This window comes from Saccostrea echinata, unplaced genomic scaffold, assembly GCF_033153115.1.
Source record: "Saccostrea echinata isolate AGI-Se365-2 ecotype Australia unplaced genomic scaffold, CSIRO_AGI_Sech_v1 ptg000022l, whole genome shotgun sequence".
NCBI lineage: Eukaryota > Metazoa > Mollusca > Bivalvia > Ostreida > Ostreidae > Saccostrea > Saccostrea echinata.
This window is the reverse complement of record NW_026889771.1, coordinates 6,217,582-6,239,147: the sequence shown is the minus strand read 5'-3', so window position 1 is coordinate 6,239,147 and position 21,566 is coordinate 6,217,582. Positions and strand designations below refer to the sequence as shown.

Here is a 21,566-nt window from a genome sequence, read left to right as displayed (position 1 = left end):
TATTGCTTAACTGATATACAGTACAGGAATGAAATTTGACTAGTTTCTTCAATATAAACACTTTAAATGATTTTAAACAACAATCACAATTTGTATCAAACATTTAAATTCATACTAAAAAGGGGGAGGGGATTAATAATGATTCTTGAAATAAAAACTTCCGACGCTTAAAGCTTTATATTACTAGAATATCAATATAAATTTACCTTTTTTGTATCTAAATACATGTAATTTAAATTTCTCTCCTGAATAATTTAAATATCTTTGCTGAATAATAATACTATGCATCTCAAATGCCACAAAGGAAAAACTGAAATACAAGAGAAAGACTAAGAATAAAAGGATAAGGAAGTGAGGCACTTCTCACCTAAGTCTGAGTGAAGAGACTGATCTGTCGACTCTTTGGCATACACCTGTTCGTAACTAGATGTGCGATTATCTGAGCGTAAATGAAGATCCATTTGCTTGGTGTCAAATCGGTCTCCAATTTCTATCTCACTAGCATCCAAAGACAACCTATTAATTTTTGGATCAAGTGGAACTCCATCATAGACATTTTCATAACTTGAGAAAACATTCCTTGCATCTGATGTTAATTTATCTACTTGGAGCTGTAAGCCAGGCAATTCTGTAGATGCATTTCTTGTACCCATTAAAGTTGATTGGTTGGGTGGAAAAGTCTCAAAATTTTTTTCTAGCTCTGTGATAGTATTATTCTCAACATATCTGTCATCTGTGTAAGAAAATTAAAAAAAGATATAATTATAATCAAACAAACAAAGGATTTTTTAATAATGATATTTTTTTCTCAAAATTGTTTTTGTTAAACCATTATAGAAAGAATCATGCATGTGATGAAACAAACAATATAGTTACTGTGCACAATGATCTTTGCTACAGATAAATTTGAAATCTTTCTTTCCATCATGTCAAAAATATTTAGTGCCCTGCATTCAGGAATACTAATATTTACTAAATAAGACTAAGAGTACAAATATATCTACCTGAATCATGCGTGACTTGTGAGTTCTCATGCAGAATAGTTTCCTCTGCTGATTCTGAGAGGGTGTGAGAAATTTCTTCATCCAATTTTATTTCAGATTGTTTTTCAATAAATGTGGATTGTTTTGCATTTTCAACATTGCCTCTACTTCGATCAAATTCTAATGCCAGAGAGGATGCATTTTCATCACTTTCAAGCTTGTCTTGTTCATACACTGATGACAAATAAAACGTTTTCTCAAGTCCTGTCCCATCTGTTTTGCCTTGGAATTCGCATTCCGAGTCTTGTGTATCACTGCTTTCAAGACCTAGCATTTTTGATAAACTTTCTTGGTCATAAGACATCACAAATTCTTGACTTGTTTCCATACTTGTCTCTTCAAGTTGCTCTTCATTGTTGAATTCTTTTTTAGAATCTACTTCTAATTCCACATTAGTTGCTTCGGAGTCCAAATTTTCATTTGATATGCTTTTCTTTTGGAGAATAAAATCGTGCAATATAACAGTTTCTTGGCTGTTTTCCTCTAAGGATTCCGTTTCATCTAGACTTGCGGACTTGAGAAAGTGATCTTGTACTTCTGCACCTTCAGTAGCTAATTGATTGGTATGAAAGAGCATATCAGATTGGTCCTCCGATAGTTCTTTTTTCTGTGCAGTTTCTGAAAAGTTATCTTGTAATCCAAGAGCTTTAGAAAGCATATCTTGATCCTGCGACATGACCAAAGTAAATTCTGAAGGAGAGGGTGGGCACTGAATATCTTTCGGGCTCGTCGAAAGAGATGTTTTTTCAACCAGTTCATCAGTCTCTTTTATGTCACAAATATCTAATTCATCTGTTTCTTGTTTATATTTTGGTATATTATCAATTGCATCCTCAAGTTCCTCAAACTCAAACGTCCTTGATCCATCCATATCTGTGTCAGTCTCGAGAGTGTATGAGCTTGGGGACAAAGGTCTTTCATCCGTTCCGGTAGGCGTTCCTGCATCAGGCTTGTATTGTTTGATGTCCTCCACATGACTTGATTTCATAGTTAACGTGTCTTTTTGTGTATCATCACCAATGTTTAGAGAAATATCTTGGGTTACTTGATCCAGTTGGGGTTGGTCATCATGCATTTTTTGTTCGTCCTGAGGCTTCTTGTCATCCGCCGATTGACTAAAATCACAAGAAGAAACATTCGGTCGGAAATCGTCTGGAGAATCTTGAAATAATGTTTCTCGGGAAAGAATTCCTGACCTATCATGTTGTTGCACGGTAATATTATTAGACTCATCAATGACAGTAATAAATCTCTCAGTTCGATCAATGTAAGTTTCATCTGTTTCTCCTATCACAGCATCATCTTCAAAACCAGATTCCTTCATTTCTTTCTCCTTGATTTCATCTGCAATGGATTGAGGTTCTGCTTTTAAAGTCTCAGTTGTTCGTGTGATGTTATCAAATGATATCTTTTGCTCAGTTCGATCAATCTCATGCTCTTTTTCTAGTTGTTCTAGAATTTGCGACTCACTAAATGTATCATATACTGTTTCAAGCTTGCCTATCGTTCGTTCAAGTTGTTCGAACTCCAGTAAGTCTGCAGATTTATCTAATGATGTTGTAATGCTCTGTGTTTGATCTGAACTGTCTATCTGATCTGAATAACCCTCAGAATCAGCCATCATTGCACTTGTATGGTCTGATGTATCCTGAGAAATACTTAATACAGACTCTGTTTTCTCTTCTTGAACATCGGAAAATTTTGCATCGACTGTATGATCAGGCATCTGATCCTCAATCTCGGGGTAATCTTCAAATCCTAAGTTTTCAAAACCACTCTTTTCATCTGATTCGCTGATGTCAGTTTGGGTTGACTTTAAGAATTCACCTTCAATTTTATCGTCACTGCCAACAATATTGGCAGCCTCTAGGAAGGCATTATCAAGGGTATCATTTAGAACTAGTGGTTTTTCTTCTTGTGGTATATGTATTTCACTTTTAGTACTTTTGCTACCTTTTGCATCATCAGTAGCCATCTCCTCACCAAGTTCATATCGTCTGAGTTGAAGCTCTTGCAGGTCAACATGCTTTTCTTCTAACTCACTTTGTTCAGGACAATTTTCCAAATGTACTTTCTGTTTCATTTCTTCTGTTTTTTCTAGATCAGACTTATCGCCACTTTTAGTGGGAATGTCTTTGAGTTGGAGTGGCGCTGTGAAATCATACTGATCGAAGCCTTGTTCAGTAACAACAGTGCTTTCCTGAAAATCATCTCCACTGTATTGTAATTCTTGTGTAAAGTCATCCGAAGCAGAATGTGCAATAAAATCAACCGGCCTTCCTTCCATTTCTGCATCTGCTGTTGAAATAATGTCATTTTCAATTCTTCCCTTAAATATGGTTGTTGGTTCCTCCCTAACACTCACCTCTTCATCCTCATCTTCTACTGTTCCTGTGCTCACTCGTCTATTGACAGATTGTTTAGTTACACCTTGAGTAGGTTCCTGGAGGGATTTCGATGTTTTCTCTTCCTTGTTTTGATCTGTCGCATAAAATACATTTGAATCTACAATGTCCTCAGCTACTTTCAGGGAAAGTTCATCACTTGATGCATCTAGTGAAATTGAAATTCGTTTTGGTCTCTCGACTAGCTCTTCGTCAGAGAATGAATTGAGAGATAGCTCTTTTTCCTCTACAATTAGAGATTCCCTTTGTTCTGAAACTACATCATTATCTGCTTCTGAATCTTTTTGTGTTTCCACATTTTTCTCTTTCAAAATTTTTATTTTACCCTCATCTTCTCTAATTTCAAATTTAGCTATCGTTTTAGTTTCCGGTTTGATATCATCTTCAACAATTTCTGATTGTGCTTGTTCTTCAAATGTAGGATAAGATTTTTGTTCTTGACTTTGTAATTCTGGTTCTTCTTGCATTTCAATATCGACAAGCTCAGGTTGTTCTTTTTCAAAAAGAGTATCACCAAATACATAGGTGCATTCAAATGTCCTATCCACTTTTACTGGAGTAATCAGCTCCTCTGCAAATATTTCAGATATACCTGATTCAGATTTAAAGATATCTTCGGAACTTTTTTGATCAGTTGCATGTAATGCACTAGTTTCTGAAGAGTTCGGTTTTGAAGTCTCAGTTTGGTCATGTTCAATTTTCTGAATGTCTTTTCCAAGCTCTTGGGTACATGTTCCTTGTTTGCTCGTTGCTTCCGCTTCCTTTTCAGATTTCTCCAAGACTTCCTCAAACCCCTGTGTAAAAGTTCCTTCTGCAGGTAGATTCTCAACTGCCAACTCTTGTGTTGGTGTTGTCATTTCTGGTTCCTGTTCAAATATTTCCGTTTCGTAGAATTGATACTCTGTTCTTGCTATGTCAGATTCACGAGATTGATCATCAGGTAACTTTTGAGAAGAAAGGTGTTCATATTCATGCTTTTCATGAACTGATGTCTTGAACTCTTCTTCGGTATCTGTATCAATAGTATCAATTGACTGCACTAAAGTACTTTCCATCGGTATGCTGATTTCGTACTGATCCACAGAATAATCAACTAGTTGTTTAGATATGGTATCTTTTTCTTTAATTTCTTGATCATATTCATATTTTCTTATCTTATACTCCTCTGTAGATGAAATACTTTCGATATCTTCTTCTTCAAAAGAAGTGGTGCTATCTCTGATAATATCTCTTGTTTCCACTGATGATTCAATTCCAGTTGATGTTGACTTGACCTCTAGTACTTTATTGTCAAATTGTACAGTCTTTGTCTCATTGCTTTCCTCAAATTTCTCTAAGGGCTGTTTGAATTCTATAGGGCTCTCTATATCACACGTCTCTGAACGATCAGCAATCTCTGTTGTATCCTCAGAAACATCCTCATCATATTCAAGTTCACCATCCACAATTGGAATACATGATTTCGATTGCTGGTCTTCAGATCCTATCTCTTGACGATCAAATTCAGGTTCAGAAGAAACAAAAGCATTTTCTGAGATTTCCTCAATTTCATCCTTATCCAGTAGTTCCCAGTCCTCGTCTGTCGTAGCTGATTTTTCAACACTATCACTTGCGGAAAGATCCTTGGTACTGTCTACAAGTTCATACTCGTCTTGAGACTCAACCAAGGTCTTGACTGAAATCTCTGTTTTTGCATCTTGGTAATGAATATCAGTAATATCTAATTTTTCTCTATCAGTGAATTCCTCTGAATGTTCTTGCCTGTCAATAACTTGATATTCATCCATACTTTTGACTTCATCACCGTATTTGTTTTGAACAGGAATAGTAATAGGTGTTTCATATAGTTTTTCAGTTGTAGTGTCTTTAATTTCAAGTTCCTCTTTCTCTTTATCTAATATTAGTTTCCTTGAAAGCTCATGATCTAAGGAAGTGAGTACCTCGTACTGTGAGCTTAATTTAATGTCTTCAGAGTCCAGCTGTCTTTCATCAGACTTTGCAAGTTGTGCAACGGGTGAAGCCAATACAGCGTTTTGTTCATCTGTATTTAACACTTCAAACTCATTTTCATTGTCCTCTGTAACTTGTTCATCTGTATATTGTTTGACAACCTGCACTGATGAGGACTCCAGAACATTTGGTTCCACAGTCTCTTCTGCTTCCAACATTGATTCCTGATCAACTGGGTGGTGCAGTAGAACTGATTGTTCACAAATGGGGGAAATGTCTCTTTCAAATATGAAATTTTCCAACTTCTCTTTAGTTTCTACTTCAGTTTGTAAATCCGTAAGTTCCAATTTTTCAGCTTTCTGAGGTGACATATTTTGATCTATTTCTTCTGCCAGGGTCTCTTCACGTGCAGATTCTATTTCATCAGCGTACTGTGTTTCTTCACTGACTCTTGCCATGGTTTCGTTATCTACACCTTCGATTGAAGATGTATACTGTGGTTCAAGTCCTTTCACATTAAATTCACAAACCTCTTCTGTAGGAACAACTTGTTCCATCATCGTTGCTTCTTCTAACTTTGAAATATTTGTTTCAATGTCTTCAACTATTCTGGCTACTGGACTTATTGTTTCTATAACAAGAGGCGAAATTGTTTCTTCAGTTGTTTCATATTCTTGTGACATTTCCTTATATTTCAATTGGTCAGGTTTTCCGATTTCTTGTGTAGAATCCAAAAAACGTGAAGTTTCGAGAGGAAGCTTTTCGTCTCTAGAAGTCCTCCCTTCTTCATTAATGAAGGTATTATATTCATGATCAGTTGGGGAACTTTCTGAGTGAGTTATTTCATGGCCCGATGTATCTCCGACCGATTTTGTCACACTTTGATCAAGATGTGCTTTTCTGTCTGTTGACGGCTCGTCAATAGATGATTGGCTGCTTATTTTTTCGAACACCTCAACCATGCGATGCACTTTCACTGGTTTTGAATCGTCATGCACAAATTCATCAACATGCTCCATTTCTTGTGTAACTTCAGCACTGTCTTTTTCAACTATAATGACTTCCTTCTCGGCAAAATAAGAAACTGATTGTTCACTCACATTTGAAAATTTATTTTCTCCTGACACATCAGCGCTAGAATCTTGAAAAGTATATGACTGAGAAGTTTGTTTTTGAGAATCTTTCTCGAACATGTGTACAATCTCAGCTACACTCTTTTGATTTTCTTCTTCTACATCCTTGAAAGTTTCTGCACATTCCATAGCAATTTCCAAAGAAAAGCAGCATTAAAAGATTGAGATTGAGATGCGTTAGACAGAGAGATTGTTAGGATTTTTTAAAAAGTGTACATAAGGTGTGTTTACAGTCTATTCTAATTTTCTAAAAATTAATCAATATGTTGCTCTGTTTGGAAAACATCCATATACGCTGAAAAATAAAGGGCAAATTATTTTCTTACGTTGAGTATCTGTAGCAAATGCAATTATGTAACTATCTTAGATTCAAACTGGAAAACAGTTCATTAATTTAACACTTTTTTTATTTTCAAATTTTTTTATTTTTAAGTTATCAAGATAAAAACATTTTCCTTTGTATCATATCTCTACTAATTCTGATACTGTGTCAGAACGAATCTAAAATAATCACACAAAAGGTGTAGACAAATCCATGCTAGATCACCCAGATATGATTCCATTGGAGAGCAGGACACATAACATTCCATACAAGGATTCTGAAAGGTGTGCTACTGATTAGAATAAGTCTACAACAGTAAGAAAGTGGATTCACGTTCTACCTTCATCTTCAATGTCGCTTTCATCGATCCATAGTTCGGTGTCATCTAAAAATAATTTCAAAATTATTCAAATGAATATCAAGCTGTCAGAATCAAGCAAAAAAAGGAAAACATTTCCTTTTTTCACTTTTCTTTCCTTTTTGAAAGAATACAATGCGTAAATCTTTTGATTCTTTTTTTTTTTTAAATGCAACTGTATTTTGTTTATTAAACATTCTTTTAAAATGATTTTCTTGGGCTCACCTTTCAATTCATCAAAATAAAGATTTTTATGTAAAATCTTAACATTTCAACATTTTATTATAAATTGCATGATTCTAACATACAAATGAACCAAACTGTGAAAAAGAAAACTAAAAGGTGAAAAATGTCACTACCTTAGAACTCAAAACAGCTCATGCGGAATAGAACATCACTAGTCATAAGAATATTCAAAAGACTGAAAAAATGGTGATAGGAAAAATATTAATTCTAATACCAAGACTAAATAAAAAGGACAAGGGTTAAAAAGATAACATTATGTGAAAAATGTACCTTTACATGAAAGGACAGAATTCCATGGAGAAGAAAACAATTTCACTTCCTCTTAACATGATGAAAGTCCATGTAAAATTCTTAGTTACCAAAGGTTATCGCAAATATGAGCAGTTACCCAAGTGACAACATCAAATATGCAGTATTAAAGGACATAATACAAATGACCACTCCACTGAAATACAACTACCCCATCTTTCTAACCTGGAGAAGACTTATATCCAAAATAAGCCAAGTGGTCGTCGCCTTCACTAGCGGGTTTAGAATTGTCTTCCGTAATAGTTATTACAGGTGTTTCTATCTCCGAAAAAACTGAAATCAAAACGGGCATAAATGCATTTGCAACATTATGTCAGTCCAGCCATGGCTCGTCACCATACTTTCAAGGTCATTTGTGAATGTCGAGGAACAATGTATATAACGGCAAAGTCTTGTCTTTTATAGGTATTATTTCGTGTACCTAAGTTCTGTAACTACCGGAACTCTACAGTACAATAGGAAGGTCGTGGCATTTCATCGCATCAAATTCTTGTCTTTAAGTAGTTCTGATTTACCAGTTTTGGGCATAGTCGAATTCTTTTGTTTAATACTTCTGTATCGATATAAACTTTCACTACACTCCAACTTCATGCAAATACCTAGTGAGAAAACTGCATTTCTTACCCTAAAACAGCATGCGCGATATAATCACTGCAAACTACTTGGGTATAAAAATAATTTCACGATTCTAATGTGAAATATGATATGAGTTGGACTTGAAACATTAGTTGGGTTGTTAAGGTCAAATGAATAGTGTAGTTTGCATTCGCCATACAAAGCTACCTTCGTCATCGTACTCAGGAGAATCACAAATCAGGTCTGGTTGTCCTGGGTCGTACGTTACTTTTTTCACGGCTCGTTTTACAAGTCCTGTTTCCTCCAACTCTTTAGGTTCGCCGTCTGAGCAAATGTAATTAGATTTGTTTTTTTTTCACAAAAAATTAAGAGCAATTCAGAATTGCAAATCATATTTAACAGATATAAAAACACTGAAATAGCTGGAATACTTGTCAAATTATATAAATATATATTTTCATAGACATGCATCGTCCAAAGAGAATATTGCTCATGCCGATAGATTCTACTTGTGCATCAGGCGAATCTGCTTTTATTTGCAATATGCAATATAGACAAATCTTACCTTTACATCTCTCAAGACTCGTCCAAATACCACTGTAAATACTTACTTTTCCTGTCTTTTTCAGGATCTAAATTTTCCAGACAAAGCATCTTACCTGTTTCATAAGTGCTAGAAGTAAATGTCTGTTTGGTAACTTGTCTAGTAGTGATTGTAGTTCCACTCTGACATTCTTCCTCTGCTATATCTAAATCCTGTACATCAATTTCTTCGTCATTGTCATCATCTTCGCTGGATTCGCTAGAGCTTGTAGTGGTATCATCCCCTTCAACAAAAGCTGTTTCGGTACCAGGAATGATAGCTTCAACCTCATATTCGTCTTCCTCTAAGTTTCCACAATCATCAAAAGATTGGTGGAAAGTCTTGACATTACTGACCATCCTGTTCATAATCATCCTTTTCTTAACAACTTTTCCATCATCTTGAGTCACCTCTACCTCCTCCACCTGTGTAATAGGCTTTGCTGGCTCTTCGAAAACTTCAATTACATCTTCTTTAGCTTTTCCTGGTACTGCCACATCACCTTCGAAAATTTCCTCCTCTTCACCGCTTTCCGAAATTAATGTCCGTTTAATATGCTTCAGTGACTGGCGACGAGTACGACTTATCCTATGAACTGTCCCATCTTCAAGCACCTCTTCGTCTTCCTCATATTTTACATCTTCTACCTCTGGACCCTCTTCTTCCACCAGTTCCATGCTCTCTTGTTCTCCATTCTCGCCTTTGATGGAATCTCCGGATTTAAATCTCTTACGAATGACTTTAGATCCGTCTGGTAAGACTTGTTCTTTTGTCGATTCTTCCTCTTCAATGAGCTCGCTTTCAAAGACTGGAATGCAAGATTGATACCACGACATTGACCATGGATCATGCAGTTAAACATAATATATGCCCCTAACAGATGTGTTTAAGAGTGATAATTAAATTGCAAGCAAATAACGAAACTTGAAAGAGAAACAGAAACTAGAACAGAAATCAATATAAAACAATCAGGCTATTACGTTCAAATATGAAATGACGCAATCTCATTCAGAAATAGGTACTTAAGAGCTTGTCTGCCTATGATGGAGTACTTCCAAGCAAAAAGCAGGAAATGCTTATACTCAATAAATGCAGTGTATATTTGAAAAATAAATTTAAAAAGTTTACGTTTTGCAGTCTACATGACAAGGCATTTGCCTGTAAAATAATAACGTTGTTTATTCTTCTCACGCATTAGAATGAATTGCATCATTTCAACTTCCGGTTTGAAAACAATACTTCACCAGAATTTCTATGTTTAACATTTGCATATCTATTTCAAGATAATGACAAGAACAAAATATATGTTGTGTGTAATTATTGGCCTATATATTTAATAAATTAATATACTTAAACCCCTATATATTTAATAAATTAATATACTTAAACCTATTACATTTTCTGTTTACATATAATTCCATTGTAACATCATTTTAAACTACGCATTATTCACAAATTATTAACATCCGGTTTAAACTTCGCCTTACTGCATAAAGGACATTTAACTAGTGTTTTTTTTTTTAAGATCAGAAGTTTAAAGACAGTTGGATTTTAAGCATTTAAGGGTATCATGTCTAATATTAGATACCTGAACTGCATTAAAATTTATTCCTTCTCTGTGTTAAATCACTGTTTACTCCCGTGTCTCAATTGACCATCAAGCAAATTCAAATTGTCAGTTGAGTTTCTCTATTACTTTTTTACTTCCGAAATTTATTATTTAAACTATTAAATGCTATCATCAAATCCTAAACAAAACTTTCACTTCACATGAATAGAGCAATGGCTTAAGTGTATGAGTGGGGGAATGGGCTTAAACAGTTCAAGTTGAGGCCATACAATACTCTTTGATAATTTCTTCTTGATTATTTAACTTATACAAAACATTGGGGGAAATGGAAAAATGTTTCATCTTCTGCTTTGGACAGCGAATATATCCCAATATTTCAAATTTGCTATTTTTCAGATTACTTAACATGTAAAAAAAAAAATTAACAACTGGAAAAATGTTCAAGTGGTTTCGTCTGTGAATATACATGTATCATAATTAGGGATGGCAACGGTTAACCGGTTAAAACCGAATAATAAGTTGAAAAGATCGTAACCTGTTACAATTTTCATAAATATTTCAGCAATGTTTTTTTGCATTAAAAGTACTTTTTAAATATTTTTTTTTCAAGATTACATCTCTTACGAAGCGTGTTTAAATATGAAATGACAAATGCTGCAACCGAGAATTATACATGTAAATAATTCTCAAGACACACTGCCGTCAAAACAACCCTCATAAATTAAATCGTTATATCCTTGAATACTAATCAAATTTTTGTTGTTCAACTGAGTATCCCTTATAAAAAAATTTCATCTGATTATCATGGTTTTGCATTATTAAATATATTTCAAGAATATATCTTGCAAAATTCATAAGAAAATTTCAAACAATTCCCATCCAGGCGCGTATCCAGAGTAGAAATTATGTGTACGCAGAGAACGGCAGGGGATTGGGAGGGGGGTCTTGAGCCCCCCCCCCCCCCGGGTGTTTAAGGGCTCTGGTCTGGCACGTAATATAGCTTTTGCCATCCAAGAAAAAATTACAACTTTAAAAATTTTGTCAAGGAAGGACGAAAAAGGAAGATTGTCAAAATTCGAAGTCCTATTTCTTGTGTGTGTGTTGAAAGGGGGGGGGGGGGGAGGTTAGGTTTTGGGAATAAATAGTGGGGAGGCTCCCCTGACACTACGTGCCTGCTGGTGAGGGCCCAGAAGCTCCGGAGTTTTACCAAATATTCCATTCATTTTCTTGAAATATAAAAATTATGCCATTTAGTTTTTGTTTAGGAAATAAAAGACACAGTAATAATTATTGTTTTAACGAAAATTAATATTCCATGGAAACTTATTGTACATATAATTGAGGCTAAAATTTAACCGATATATTAACTGGTATGATCATATAATCATTCTTAACGTTTAAAATCACGTATACAAAATTTTAATTATGAACAAAAAATGTCGTATTGTAAATCATATTAGTAGATCATAGCATTCAACGATGTGGCTGAAATTTATTTTTTCAAAGATCTTTTTAAAAAAAATATCAATGTATGATAGAACAATGACAAAATAATGAATGATTTATTTGGATTTGTCAGTTATTAAATAACAGATTTCAAATTTTATCATACAGCCATGATAATTTAAATTTTAAATTGACACAGTATGACACAGAATAATTTGAAACACGAATATTTGTTGGATGGTACTGAGACTTTTTTACCCGAATAATTCTCTCTTTTTTCTTATCTTTTTTTTCTGAAAATGATGTGTACGCACTTGCGTATAGGTAGCTACGCGCCTGCCATCTGTTCGATTAACTGGTTACTAGTATAAGATCGGAAAAATTTACAACCGGTTACAAAAAAAATTCCGACTGCCATCCCTAAATTTATAACTTTTCACATCCCCCCATTGTTTTTCAAACATACCACCTTATGAAGAACTTGCATGGCATGTTTCAATAAATCGAAAACTTGAAGTCACCAATACAAAATTTCAAGTTTTACGCTGTTAGAAAATATCGTGGTGTCTCTAATCACACGATATGTACTTACTAATTCATTCATGTATATGCGTGAATCATAATAGACTATTAATAGAATAAGTGGTTGATACCAGAACAACACTGAACAAGAGGCCAATGGGCCATAAGACTCATTCGAGTCACCTTAGCCCCCCTGTTAAACATTTCAGATTTATACACATGAAAATTCTTACCCCTTACTGTGGCCCATCCTTGCCCAAAAGAGTCATGACATATAACCTAACATGAACAAATCATGGTGATGCTTCAATATCATTATGACTAATATGGCCTTGCTGTTCTGCAGAAGAAGTAAACATGCATGAAGTGAAAACTACTCCCTGATTTTAGCCCTACTCTAATTCTAAGACCCATTACTTGAAGAAAATTGAAGCCATCGAACTTTGGAATATTTCCAAAAGAATGTGATTTAGTGTGTCTCTGCTATTTTTACGATTTCTTGAAAAAATCTTTATCAATTTCCTTTTAAATTATTGATCCCCTATTGTGGCACCAACTTACCCCTAGGACCAGGATTTGAAAAAAAAAAATTAAATCTGCATTACCCGTGAATGGTTGCATATTGATATCCTTATCATGGCCATGCTGTTCTTCATGTTTTTATATATTCCCATGTAAACTTAAATCTCATTCAATATTGTGGTCCAACCCTACCATAGTTATGATTTGAACAAATTTCAGTCTGTACTAGCAGATGATTGCATATCAATATAACAAATCATGACTCTCTTGATCTTAAGGAGATTTTTAAACATTTTCCCTATATATTTCCATGTAAAACTTTCATCCCTTATTAGGAGCCCCAACCTGTATGTATTATTTGAACAATTTTGTGTCAGCACTTAATATCCCCAATCATGACTTTGTTGTTATTTAAAAGATTTTTAAACATCTTTCCTAAATATTCCTATTTAAAACTTTGATCCCCAGTTGTGGCCCACCCTACCCCTGAGAGTCATGATTTGAACAGACTTGTATCTGCACTACATGAGGATGGATGTATCTTAATGTTACTAATCATGGTCCTGCTGTTTTTCATCAGATTTTAAAACATTTTTTCCTCTATATTCCCATGTAAAACTGTGGTTCCACTTTATCCCCAGGGCCATGATTTGAATAACCTTGAATCTACACCATGTCGAAATCTTTCACGAGTTTTATCCTTTCTGGTCCAATGGTTCTTAAGGGAAAATTTTTAATGACGCCACCAAATGTTGACCATCTCTTAATTATCTCCCTTGAAGGAGGATGTGGCCTTTCAATTTAACAAATTTCCCTTCACAAAAGGATTATTTATGACAGGTTTGGTTGAAATTGGCCCAGTGGTCCTGGAGAAGAAAATGAAATTGTAAAAAGTTTACAACATTAGACAAGGGACAAATTTTGATTACAAAAGCTCAATTGAGCCTTTGCCTCAGGTGAGCTAAAAATATTCAATTCTACTTGCTTTGTTTAACATCTTCAGAATAGACATATCAATTTAGTAGTTTCTCAAGACAACACTTTGCAATAGGTAATTCATGTATGTATGCTTACTTGTTTCTTCAAATGGATGCATCATTTCTGTGAATGTGATACATGGAGCAGTATAAACGTTATTCATTGACTGCTTTTCATTTTTCACTAAGGAGTTCTAGATCTGTTGTATTTTTAAGAGTTCTTGATGACTATAAGCCTATATTTCACCACACAAATGATTAACAAATTTTGCTTATTTATTCCTATTTTAAAAATCTGTAATTCCATATAGTCTTGCAAGGGAATTTTCATCATGTTTTTAATAACAGACATGTCTTGAATAATCTAAAGAAATGTGTCCATTATCTTGACATGGCATCTATATACGTGGTTTGTGATGTGAATTTAAAACAAGGGTAACATATCAATGCTATCAGTCATGCCTACACATGCAACGATATATCGACATTGACTATAAGCAAACCTCATTTCTTCGACAGAGTGAGTGTGAAAAAGTCCTTACGATTCACTGAAGATGTGTTTACCTTCTTGTTGTTGCAGGGATGACATTCGTTTCAAACGCTTTGCAGTATCAGTGAAAGGTACTCCATCACCTGAATCTCTTTCAGGTTGGGATGTTGATTCTTCACTTGGAGGTTGGCTCATGCGTTTTTCTTCCTGTGGGCGAACTTGTGTCTGCTCCTTTGGTGGCACCTCTTCATACCGTTCAGTCCTTTCAACAGACCCTTCTCTGAAATCGGCCATGGGTTTTTCGATTTTGCTTTTTCCGATATCCTCGGTTGGCTCCTCAAATGAGCCTTCTCTAATTACCTCTTTTGGTCTCTTTTCATCTTCATCACTACTGGAAGAAGAAGAGGATTCTCCCTCCTCTTTAGGGGGAGCTGGTGCCTGAACAATTTGTTTCTCAACATCTGAATCTGCTATTGGTTTGGGTTCTTCTCCAGTATCTTTGACATCATCAGGTAGCATTTTGAGACCTTCTTCAATGGTATCTTGGGCAGTCAATGAAGGTTTGTATACCTTCACTGGAACATCACCTTCACCTTTCTCTTGTTTATCATCATGTGATGTAGATATTCCATCCTTGAGTTCAGTACCAGGCCTCTCTACAAATTGAAATTCTTCCATTCTATCAATTTTTGGTGTAGTGGGAGCAGGAGACTTAACATCGGATGACTCAGAATCAGTTCTCTTTGAGGGTGTTTGTTGGTTTTCATCTTCAATTGATGAAGAAGATGAAGATGATGATGAACTTCGAAGATCTTCCTCTTTGAAATGAACGTGACTAGTCTTAGGTTGGCGGCTGCTAGCATCTTGTAGCGATGATTTTGGCTTTACAGGTTCTTTCTCGACATCAGGAAGCTCTTCCATACTTTCTTCTACATTATCCTCAACATCAGAAAGGGAGGAGGAGGACAATGAATCTGTCCTCTTTCTTTTCCTCTCATCTGAAATTTGTCGACCTATGACAGGTCTGTTACTTTCTGCACCTGGAGCTGCTGAGGGTAAAGGTTCAATATTAAATTCTCCTTCAGTGTCTGAACTCACTATGGATGAAACATCTGACTCATTACCACTTTTCTCTATTTTCTCCTTTTCATACAGATCAGTTTTTAAACTTTCTACAAGCTTTTCCATATCTGGTTCTTTTTGGACTGATACACTTGGCAAACCAGTGTCAACATCAGATTCTGTAATTTGCATTGTTGTTTGTCTGGCAGCAGACTCTGTTGTCTGCACTTTCTGTGAATCAAGAACTTCCTCTGCCATTTCTGAAAATTGAAGGTGCAACAGCAATTTAGCATACAGGTGAGGAGATGGTTAATGTTCACTTGCTACATGGGATGCAACTAGCTGAGTTAGAAGCCAGACATACACTCTGCAATAGCTTGGAACGGCAACCGGTTAGTGAAGACTCCGAATAAATATACATGTATTATGAGGAGAAACATGGACAACATGACAATGAAGGTTAAACTACCCTTGGTCACAAATATGAATTAGGGTTGGAGTGTAATCCTTCACACCTCTCTCCAAGTATTGATGTCAATTATAAGGGAAACTAAGGATGGAAGATGTCTTTCAAAGGATTTCGTATTTTTGTCAAATAAATCTCAGATGACAATAAAGATGGAAGTAATTTGGTTATACATGTATTGTGATTTTCTACTTCATGCAGATCAAGTGGAGAGAAAATGTTACAAACACTTGGCTGCATTTTACAAAGATAGAAGATGCCATGCCAAAAGTAATTGCTTTTGATCCACGTTACAGAAATATGAATAAAATCTAGATGTACTGTTAAATATTCACAGTTTTCTTTTTAATATTATATTAGATGCGCCATTTATGTATTATTACTTGGTGAATATAGATATGTGATCATGAGAAAAAGTTTTGATGATTTAGTGCACAAAAAAAAAAAAAAAAAAAAAAAAAAAAAAGCTGCATGCAAAAAACAGGTGAAAACCAAAAAAGTAATAGAAAAAAGAGCACAGCTACTGACAAAATTTTGCTCTGATAATTTATGCATCTTTCAAATTATGGCAGATATTCTAAGGCTGGAGAAATCACAGAGTATGGGGTACCAACTGACAATTTCAATCTTAACAAAAACGAAAATAAAAAATGACCAAACAACTGCCAAAAATAAAATCAAAATCAGGATAAATTTATATATAAAAAAAAAAGTACCAATCTTAAACTAGAAACTAAAAGTTAGGATAAAAAATTGTTTTCTGATTCATGTTTATCAACATTAAATATGCCTCATATTTTATATTACATGACTAGTTTCAAAATCTATTAAAGCTCTACAAGAGTTAAGCATACAAAATTTTCTTGGGAAGATAAAGCAACAACAATGGTTATATTAAATATATTTTCAAGTGTTAGAATCAGACCATGGACCATGCAATCAAAATTTTCAGACTCTTTCCAGATTTACCTAAAAAAGAAAACTTTTTCCAGAACAAAGCTGCATATATATTTCACACAAAAATAGCATTGATATGATTAAACAAGTGCAGCAGAAAAAAAGGAAACAAAAATTTAAAACCAAGACATGGAACAGAGATAAAACTTTTGTGTTACATTGTGAAGGAAGTGGGTATGACTGGAACATTTATGTCTGAGATCTAGAACTCCAAACCATTATTATCAAACCGATCATGTGATTTCACCAGCATAATGACAAAACATTATTTGTCAAAGTTACACTTTCATTTTTTTTCCCCCATTTCAAATATTCATTGAGCAATATCTTGTCAACCATGGTGAAGCAAACAACTTGAAAACAAAGGAAGTCAAAAAACAAGCTCATGTTTTTTTTATTTTACACTAAATCCAAATTTTATTGCATCACAACATTAGTGCAATTAAGCATTTTTTGACAAAGTTGGTGAACATAAACTGAAAGAAGATAAATGAATTCTCCATAAGAAAGCAGAATAGCTAAATAAGAAATCCTTTTCAAGCATGCATAAATACTTAAATCTCTACAACTCGATAAATCTGGACATCAAGTTCTAATACATGTATATAAATAGTAACAATTAACAGTTTTCAACGACTTCAACCTTCAAGCATTCTAATAATATCAAGTATGCATAAAATATTTATATATATTCCAATCAATAAAAATTTTAGCTGCACATACATGAGTAGCAATATAATAAAATTGTGATATAAAAACAAATAATGTAGAATATTTATAAAATTATCCCCAAATATTCTGAGATTCCTGAAGATTAAATTGCAAAAAGGTTGTTGCTGTAGCTGAAATCTGTTTGTTTACTCATATTCAGAGAAATCTTTGGAGGAAACAGTAAGGTTTCAGTCTGAAATTGTTATCATTTTAGTAGTGACTTATACAAAATATACAGTGATTATCATACAATTGACTAAAATCTGTGGAGCTACATCTTTAAAATGGCAGAAATTTCAAATGTATTAAATTGCTAGCAAATATTGCACACTCTACACTAGCAGGGTATATTAGCAAGTTATTTCATAAACTAACTACATCTTTGAAATATATAAAATCATTTCAGAGATAAGGACTTTTATAGATGTATGAAAATAAAAAATGTCCTTTCAATGCATTTCAAAAACATAATTCCAAATTCAGAATTTTTAAACACGATTCCTTGTCATGGAATATTTTAGAATTCCTGAGAATTAGCTGTCCAAACACTCTATACATTTGAAATATCTTGACATCCGAAATATTGAAAAGCACCATTTCAAACCCAATGACTGGTTTTAACTTTTAAGTTATAAAGGGAAAGAAAACATATACTTTCTGAAAAAGGTTTAATCATGGACCATGCATTTTTCCTTAAAATTGACATGATAAAAACATTCCCGTCTTGTTAAACCAACGAAACAAAGAATAAACAGTAAAAGAGAGGTTTTTATTGGAATTTGAAATGGCAGCAATTCATTGGCTTATCTGTGACAAGAATATAATCATATTGGTTGTCTATGCATAGACACAAGATGTTGCCTATAACCTCATAAGAGTGACAAATTACACACCCGTTTCCCCAGGGTGTTCTTGGGGTTCTTCTGTGGTCGAAAGTCGAGCTGCCAATTCATCAACAGCAGCCTGCTGAGCTCTGGCTTCCTCTGAAAGATGATGAACAAAAAATGTCACAAAATTTGCAGGTCTCATTTACAGACACTAAAATATTAAATCTGTATGTTGCAAAGAAAAAAAAATTGTACATATCTCTATAGAGTACTTTCATATTTTAATATTGTACAGCTAATAAATGAAGAAAAATAAAAAATATATATATATCAACAGCCTGTGAGAGTTCAGTCCACTAAAAGAATGTAATAAAATTCAAACCTCATTTCAACTAGCTGCATAGATTGAACAGTTAGAAATAAAAAAATATATATATAATAGATATACTACACAGAAACATGCATTGTAATCACATGCTCTCAGATCCTGAATGAATAAAATGAGAAAAGATGTGAGTAAGTATCATTGAAAGTGTACTCAGATCCTATATAGATGGAAGAAGGATATATCTAGGTCATAATTTTGCACCAAGGAAGTGCTAGGAAGAAAAAGTTTATAGGAAACAACTATAAACCTGTAAGAGGAAAAAACAAAATGTTTATCTGTAATTTTGCAACTAAAAAAATCAGCAAAAGCTTGCAAGGAGAACAGAAGCAGTTTCCTTCCTTAAATGTTTGGAGGAAATCTCTGCAAAAAACACACTGAAAGCCTCCACTGACAATGTGGAATACCTCCTAAAACTTCAAATTTTTCGGTTTGACCTTCAGGAGTAATGATGGTTGTTTTACGGATGGTCCTCCATGTTATACCATCATCGGACTCCTGAAAGGTCTCCTCAATTATTGTCTCCTCTTTCTCCTCCTCCTCCTCCTCATCTTCCTCTTGAACAGACTGTTCAACAGCATCCTCAATCTCATGAACCAGTTTTTCTTGTTCTAAGTTTGAGCATTAAAGGAAAGTTTAGTATTTTTGAAATAAATGGGTTTAGGTGTTAACACTTGATTTTTTTTTTTTTTTTGATGGGGGGGGGGGGGGGGGGGGTGATTCCATCTGTAGTGTATGTAGGGAAAAAAAGTTTTTGGGGGGAGTGTAGTGAAGAATACAGGTAGTTCCAAAATTCTTACAAAATATATATGGAGAACATTTTTCAATTATTGTAGAAGCAAAAATTATTTTTGAGGGATTTAACTTAATGGTAATTTGTGGATAAGGCTATTCAACAAAATTATTTTTTTTTTAAAGAATTCTGTGAATTCTAGACAATTATTAATAAAATACATGTAATGATATAAGAAACCATGAAATCAAATTCTGATAAAAATAACTTTTAAGTTTAAAACCATGAAATCTTTACCTAAATATTTTCTGATTCTAATGTATTCAAAAATTTTCAGCAGTAATGCATGGTAACATTTGAGTCTCGCATTAAACTGGTGACATATTGCATGTTGATTTTGAGTTTCTTCAAGAAGTTCATCAGACTTTAGTATTACATAAAAAGAAGCAAAATTCTAAGGGAAACTCTCTGCCAATTTATTATTTACTTGTGTCTTCTTTATGTCAAGCATAAACTAAATGATGTGTCCTAAAAGTAGTGTGGACAAGCATGACCCTTTTTTACTTCAGTCTTGTGTAGATCACATACATATACTAGTATATGAAGTAATGAAAGATGAATAATTAAATAAAAGTACTGTAAAATCACGAGGGCCATAAAGTCACATCTAACATTCATAACCTGCAAGTTTATACCAGCCACATCTACAAACTATGCTTAAACAAAATGTTTGCAATCATTCCTTTCAAGATTAGCCAAACATCTGATCATCACACAAAGCAAGATGTACTGTGAAAAATGCACACACAACAGTCCATTTCATACTTCCATCTATTACAGAAGCAGTATGATTCCTATTCTATCTCAATATTACATGTTATCTCAATAACTCAGTTAAGTTAAGCATAAATAGTTCTAAAGCAATAACTAATGAATTTAGATGTAGGAGATGGATTATTCCATATAGAGAATTCCAATATATGTCAGTGCTGAGTATAATTTTTTATTCAAATAATATTTTTTTTAGACAGTGACAATTACAGTGTAGCTGTTAGGATCAAGTCTTTAGTTACAGGAATTAGAAATATTATTTCTAAATGTTAGATCTAATTTTATGAACACCACTTCACCATATATTATTCAGAGTGTGGTATCTACAAATAAATACATTAAACAAGGGAACAACAAATTAACACCTGTGTCTGCCCCTCCTCTGCACGAAGACAGATTTACCAATATTATAAAACAGGACTTTCTCAATAATATTATTTGATAAATTTATTCTCAATTGTGTATTTCAAACCAAAATTATTCTTAAAAATCAAATTTCCAAACAATTCTGACAGTTTTTAATTATCAGTTTACCTGCATGAGATTTTTTTGTCTCTGATATAGAATTGAAATCTACGAAGAACATAATATCTTTCTTTTAAATAAAATGAAAAAAAGGGACAAAGCACCAAAAAACAGCACATAGCAAATATTAAATTTCTGTAAAATTCCAAAAATCTTTCATATGCAATGTTGTCATGCTATGTGCAGCAGGAGTTGGCAGACACATTCCATCAGTGTTTATAGTACCTGGTACAAACTCTCCCTCCACAGGACTAGGAGGTGGTGTCTTAGTGCCCTCCTCATCTGTAAACATTCAATAGTGGACAAATGCAGAAGGTGTATTGACACCAATTAGTTTTTAACTATTCCTAACAAATACATGTACTACAAAACCATAGAACCAAGATTATTCTATGACCGTATTTTGTGCATGCACCTCTTCTTAAGAACCCATACAAACATACGCAACATTGCATGAGAGATAACTCTTACTGAGAAAAAATGACTATTATTCCTTTATAAAATTGTCAAATTAAAAGGCCATGTCTGTCAAATTTTTCCTCACAAGCTATACTGAATCTGTGTGCATTTTAACTATAAATTAGATTTTTTTTTTGAAAAATCATTAGCATTACGGC

The 21,566-nt window shown here is 33.9% G+C and overlaps 1 protein-coding gene across 1 annotated transcript in view; it reads right to left on the bottom strand.

The window, feature by feature from the left end:
* LOC133190274 (ankyrin-2-like) overlaps positions 1–21,566 on the bottom strand; it is a 103,559-nt gene that overhangs the window by 11,578 nt on the left and 70,415 nt on the right. The window contains exons 46-53 of the mRNA XM_061325793.1: positions 21,175–21,231; positions 19,268–19,471; positions 18,542–18,631; positions 14,527–15,774; positions 9,002–9,733; positions 8,550–8,666; positions 7,194–7,238; positions 368–733 (exon numbers count right to left, since the gene is read on the bottom strand). Of these exons, the coding sequence (XP_061181777.1) occupies positions 368–733; positions 7,194–7,238; positions 8,550–8,666; positions 9,002–9,733; positions 14,527–15,774; positions 18,542–18,631; positions 19,268–19,471; positions 21,175–21,231 (2,859 nt within the window). The remainder of the gene's footprint in view (positions 1–367; positions 734–7,193; positions 7,239–8,549; positions 8,667–9,001; positions 9,734–14,526; positions 15,775–18,541; positions 18,632–19,267; positions 19,472–21,174; positions 21,232–21,566) is intronic.